This window comes from Frankliniella occidentalis, unplaced genomic scaffold (genome assembly GCF_000697945.3).
Source record: "Frankliniella occidentalis isolate FOCC.00 unplaced genomic scaffold, Focc_3.1 Scaffold34, whole genome shotgun sequence".
In the NCBI taxonomy this organism is placed as follows: domain Eukaryota; kingdom Metazoa; phylum Arthropoda; class Insecta; order Thysanoptera; family Thripidae; genus Frankliniella; species Frankliniella occidentalis.
In genome coordinates this window covers 1592489-1598483 of record NW_026267164.1, presented here as the reverse complement: position 1 = coordinate 1598483, position 5995 = coordinate 1592489, and the positions used below count along the sequence as shown (strand labels likewise).

The 5995-nt window shown below is 43.1% G+C and overlaps 2 protein-coding genes and 1 long non-coding RNA gene across 5 annotated transcripts in view; 2 read left to right on the top strand and 1 right to left on the bottom strand.

Moving 5' to 3' along the window:
* Positions 1-278, top strand: part of LOC113217763 (uncharacterized) — a 10770-nt gene extending 10492 nt beyond the window's left edge. Inside the window, exon 10 of the mRNA XM_052266016.1 lies at positions 25-278. Coding sequence (XP_052121976.1) covers positions 25-278 — 254 coding nt within the window. The remainder of the gene's footprint in view (positions 1-24) is intronic.
* Positions 279-1416: 1138 nt separating this feature from the next.
* LOC113217750 (uncharacterized) lies at positions 1417-3172 on the bottom strand. The gene is made up of 4 exons (XR_003304082.2): positions 2888-3172; positions 2721-2821; positions 2539-2631; positions 1417-2398 (listed from the first exon to the last, which is right to left on the bottom strand). It is a non-coding gene; the product is annotated as an uncharacterized LOC113217750 (long non-coding RNA).
* A 4-nt stretch (positions 3173-3176) lies between these two features.
* LOC113217746 (GTPase-activating protein CdGAPr) overlaps positions 3177-5995 on the top strand; it is a 46006-nt gene continuing 43187 nt past the window's right edge. For 2 of the 3 annotated variants that reach the window (XM_026437787.2, XM_026437786.2), the window contains exon 1: positions 3178-3358. The gene's annotated coding sequence lies outside the window, so the exon portion shown is untranslated. Of the gene's footprint in view, positions 3359-5995 lie in introns of all 3 variants that reach the window. The other variant, XM_052266029.1, reaches the window with a different exon arrangement.

Genomic DNA, 5995 nt, shown 5'->3' with positions numbered 1-5995 from the left:
TATACAATTCTCTCTCCTGCACAGGAAGCCTGTTATCAACATATGAAAGACAAATGTTAAGTGCTGTTGCTAAGTTTCTAAAAAATGTTTTCATTGAAACCAAATCTTGGTCTATCAAACGTCATTTTGATATTCAGAAGGATACCGTAAGCTGTGGTGTTCACATCTGCTGGTTTGCACTTCTTTTAACAAGAAAGTATAATTTAGCCCCTCTAGAAAATCCATCAGACTTTAGACAACACATTTATGACTCTATTCTCCTTCAAAAGGATTTGTAATTGTGCCTTCAAAATTTTATGTCATCAGTATTTTAGAATTTTTTCTTCTGTATATTTTATGGAGATTTTTCAAAAACCACAGAATGTACATTTGTTTTCTGTGGCATGTTGTTGCCTATTCAAATTGAGTGTGATACTGTAAATGTTACGTATTTGTTGCTCATTGTTGTTGTAAAGTATAAACAAAAATTTTTAACATGGTTCTATTTTAGGACATTTATTTAGGTGGGATTACAATGTAGTTGTAGGAACTGGGTTATCTTTATACTTCTTAACAAGAAAAGTTTTAAAAGAAATTCAGCTTGTAATGTGTTTTGTGGGAAACCATCCACAATTTTTATTTGAACATGTAAGCATACAAGTGCTTCCGTAATTCAAACACCTCTGTAAAAAGGGACGCTTTTAATGACTTCCTGAGAATGTCCTTCATACTGCCCGTTTAGCTTGAGCAGTTAGTAGTGAGACACTGTTTTCTTTTATTAAGAAGTCACCCCTAAGTACAATTTTTTGCCTTTTGAAACTTTTAAAAAAAAGGAACTTAGCACTACTATATGATTACAAGACTGCATATCTTTTGTTATATGTCCATGTATGTGTGATTTCTACCATGTCAATTTATTATTACCAATCAAAATGAGTCTTCTTTCATAGGTAATAAATGTGGAGACAAAATGCTCTACTCTAGGGTGTAGCGGGTGCCTACGTTTTCAGACATTTAATGTAACCTACGTTTCTTTCCTGGTGTCACTTGGTAATCTTATCTTATGTTAGTGTGTGCAAACCTTTGTGCTGTAAGAAATGAACGCTGATCTCATTGTGTGTTAATGTTTTAGAGTGAGTGCGCAGGAGGTAAGGGTAGCGCAACTCTTTATTCTTATTTTTCTCTTGAAAATGAGAAAAAAGATATTTTTGTGACCAATCTGGTATAGTATTATATTGTTTCTGAAGTGTTCAGTTTGTCATGGCCTACCTCTAATTGAAACTGGTCAATCAATGAAGACTTAAACTGTTGTTTCTTTTGTCCCTTTGTTGTTCAAAAATGATGTGTGTTCTCTAGCAGATTATATGAAACAATTTGACATTACCAAAATTTATATATGATTTATTACTTGTAATGCCAATAAAACTTGCACGGAAATAATTATTTCAATTGCTCATGTATTTTTTGTTTTTTTAAATTTACAACACACAAATATACCAAAGTACTATTGTATAAGAGAAGGAAGCCATATTGGTTGCACAATCTGATTTCTAGTCTAACAGTACATCTGAAAATAAATCTAGGAGAAAGAATACATAGTACACTAGATGAGTGATGTATGCAACAATAAGTATGGTTTGCTGCATTTGCATACCGTAACTACGTAATGAATTCCCTGGACCTAATTACTATGAGGAAATTCTCTATCGATGGTTCTATATAGAACCTTCAAATACAAAGATGAAATATTAATCCATGATGTCCTAATATGGTAGTGTATGGGGTTCTTCAAATCTGAGTTAACATTTTCAACACATATAGTAAATAGTCTGTTAAAGACTGATTGTTTCAAAAGGTTCAACTGGCTCACTAATGAAATTTGGCAAAAAAAGGCTGAACAAGGGCAATAACTGAAATGAGAATGAAACAGGATTTTCAAGATATCTTGGAATACAACACCTCATTTAAAGCACTATAGCATATTAAAACATTCAAGAAGAGCAAAACCTTTCCATTAAAATAAACTGGAAGCCATGTACAAACAAACGTAACTATTTTTTCCAAATTCTTAAAATTGGGCCAAGGCGTTTTACAAAATAATACCCCATCACACTTTCAGTGACAAAATTTGATGAAACACTTACGTCAATTAAGTAAAACAATTTCATACTGCCCCTCAAGCAATTCACAATTATGCACAAGTCAGAATTTCTGTTCCCTGTTCTAGACACAATAGATTTAAGAAAACAAATGTATGACTCTTTCACTCTGTTTGCAAGAGTGCTTACTCCAGTATAGGCTTCATTTATCTCTATCAGAGAAACAAAAAACAATAACAGCACATGACCGTGATGTTTAGGGCAATTCTCGGCAACTCCTTCAATTGAAAATGTTAAGCCCCGGACGTTGAACGCTCAACCTGTAAAAATTACAACAAACAATACATTAAAGGGGGAAAAAATAAAAAAGGGAAATAATGGATAACACGAAAGTGCAAAATTATTATTAAAATTTCAAATGCAATAACTTCAGACGATTTTAGTGGTACACAATACGTACTCGGTGTTAGATCCAACAGAAATCCTCGTAATGCTTCCATGGTGTGTCAACCACAAGTTGTACAGAAATGTGGCACATTAAGTGACTGAACCACTGCACAAAGAAGAAGTCAAACAGAGCATGGACTTAGGGATGTGAACTTTCTTTAAGTAATTATGAATGCAAACAGATCCATGCCATACCTGGAAATTTTCACCTTCATCCTCATTTATGTGATACATAATCTTCTCTTGAGCAGTGAAGTGAAGGAAGATCCAAAGTTTCGTTTAGAAAACGTCGAAGCCTGATGAAATAAAAATCAGTAATTCCTAAAATGAGAACAGCAAAGATTGGGGATTGATAAACTAACCTGGACATGGATCCGGATTCCATACACGCCAGCCCATTTCGATACCGAGATTACGGTGAAAAGAAAGCTCCCTCTCTGAAAATGTTGCTTCACCCATAACAATTAATAGTAACAATTGTGAAAAATTGTAGACAAGTCAAAGAAAAGCGATCGAAAGAAAATCCCGTCCGCCAGAACACATCCCAACCGTCATCGACATCCCCCACGACCACGGCCCGGGCGCGGGGGGACCGGCGGACGAACGTCGAAACGGCAACGTCGCAGACTTAACCCAGCCCTGCCTGGTGCTTTGTTCGGATGTGTGTCGGTACGGTTGGTGATTGTCGTTGTGTTGTCGCCAGTTTCTGTGTTATTTTGCGTTATTTACCGTGGCTACCTGCAGCCTTTCCGATGGATTTCACTCTTCAGAACCTCTGACGCCCTTGGAGTAACTACCGCAGCAGCTCTAGCACCATGAACCACGACACATAGGTGAGGACACTCGGCTTGGGAAGAGACAGGTCCTTACAGGTCCTTAGCCTTTGGCAGCGTAAGATGTCCTGCACTGTCCTGCACTCTAGGGCAACTTATGTATTTATGGGATTCAAATGTTACGCACTCAATGATCACGTCGTGTTAGTAACGCAATAAATTTGCAGCCGGTGTGTGAGACCGGCAGAATGTACTATAGAGTCGAGCTTGTTTGTTTACCATTTGGTACACTTCATGCAAACAAACAAAGGACCAAGTTAACGGATCCATAAACATTATTGGCTAAGGAACTAGACAATATATTGCTATGAGCTCAAAAATTATTATTTCTCCTAAAATTCATTAATACGTTTGTTTCATCTACCTCAGTATTGCCTGCCCTAGACTACATCTTAGTATAGGTTATGTGCTGCAAATGCAGCAGAACTCATTTTAGCTGGTAATTGATTTTAAATGGTTCTTGGTATTTCACTATCATTGCTTATTATAGAGAACATGGAAAATAATTTCAGAAAGTTATTGACTATTCTGAGCAACTGTGAATTTCCACTCTATATTTTGATTTAAACATTTCGTTGTGTGGCTATAAGAAGTATGAGCTAATTCTGTGCTTGTTTTCTATCTTTTGAAGTGTTGTACTTGCTTGCCGCTTTTGGTTTTCACTGTACATTTTTTAACATGGTTGCGGTGTTGTTAGCCTTGATTACGTGCATTATCTATTACATCGACTCGTGGAATACCACTTCATTCCCCAGTTTATACTTTGCTCGACACGTCCTTTTTTTAAGCAGAATCGTACCCATTTTTTTTCATTTTTTTTTTGTTCACTGCAATATAAGGTAAGATTATAGGTAATGGATCAGGTGCTCAGATCACAAGCACTCGTATCAGTTGTGCGAGCAGCTTCACGCTTGATGTACAATTTTCCATCAATTGCAAGGGAGCTGCAAATCAATCCCGTCTTGTCAACACCATGAGATCTTTTCAGCTGACCAACTTTTCTCTTTGTATTACATTTAATTTGTTTATGCTCTCTCTAAACTGAATTTCAATCACACATGCAGTTTCTTTGCCTGAGAGAACTTTTTTTGCTCGGGTCTCGGGTGTCGATGGGTATTTGAGTCAGCACCACCAATAACTCCATCTGTACAAGTTCTTTCAACGGTGTGGACTCTCCATGGCGTGGCCTGGCGTGGGCTCGCGTGCCGCACGCTTGTGCTGTGAGCGCAGTTGTCACTCCCCGCCCTGGCCGCTCACCAAGCCGCGCCTCTCCCCCTACCGCCCCACCCACCCACCGCACCCCGCCCCGCCCCGCGTCGTATGAAGTGAATAAGCTCCCGTTCACCATTCAAGTTCCGATACGCTCGCGGACTACAGATGGAGTCGTGGGGCGGGGCGGCGGGAACCGACGACGACTTGTCGTGGCGAGATAAATGAAAAATCCATCCGTCAGCATCAAGACGTGAGAAAGCTCGGGGGAACGGGTGAAAGGGACATTTAACTGGACTTTGTAAACTACGTAGGACGCACGTTTTAGTATTTCTGTTCGAGTGCGTCCGCTGTCGTGTTTCATTCATACTGGTCCTCGCGGAGTGGCTGCTGGCATGACCTAACGAAGGCACACGACCGGAGAGCGCATTTTCTTCTCTTCTCTTGTTTTTTTTGTTTTTTTTTTTGTTGTTGTTTTTGTCGTGTCCTGAACTTCGTCTCTATTCCCACCGCTGAGCGCGGCGTGGCGTGGCGTGGAACGACAGGGCAGCGTCGTCGCCGACGACGACCCGTTATCGCTTGCGAGGTTTCCTTGTCGTTTTACCGTGCCTCTTATGCCACCGGCGCCCCCTCGCAGTGAGGAGGCGGTGGCGGCGGTCTGCATAGGGAGACCTTTACCGAACTCCCCCGCAGGATGCCCGCAGGAAGACTGGAGGACACCCGCAGGACGCCCGCAGGACGCCCGCAAGCATGCTGTTGGGAATGCCTCTGGCATTCGTGCGCCAGCAGTATTGGTTAGCCAGCTCCTTGCAGGGCTCGCCGCGCTTGCTGCCGGCCCGGGCTCCCTGCCGCTGCCGCTTTCCTCCCTAGGAAGCCGCGAGAAACACCCATTTGTTTCCGGCCTGGCCGGGGCTGCGCGGCGGTGGCGGCGGGGGCCCTCGGGGTCTGCGAGGGCCCCTGTGGCCCCCTCTGGGGCTGCCGCGCCGCCGCGCACACATGCACCAGGATGCACATCTCAGCCCACGCCGCGCCACGCCACGGCACGCCCCTCGGGGGCCCGAGTCGTCGTCTTCTTGCCGCCGAGCAGCCCGCTGCTCCCTCTCCTCCTCGATGGCGATTATCAAGAGGCTATAACTCTGTCGTCAACACCATGGCATCGGACGCAGTGCGGCGCAGCGGCGCAGCAGGGCGGGGCGGGACGCGGTGCAGGACAAACGCTCGCGCGCGGGCTGCTTTCTATGCCCCGCCACGCCACGCCCACCTTATACACCGGAGAGTCATTCACAGCATGCGACCTAGTCCTGTCGACTCGGTGTAGTGGTTCCGGTGAGGGGGGGGGGGGCGGTCCGGGCGCGGGTCAAGTAGCCGAGTCGCACCGATGGAGCGGGAAGTGGAAGGGTTTTTATTTATTTATTCCCAAACGGGCCG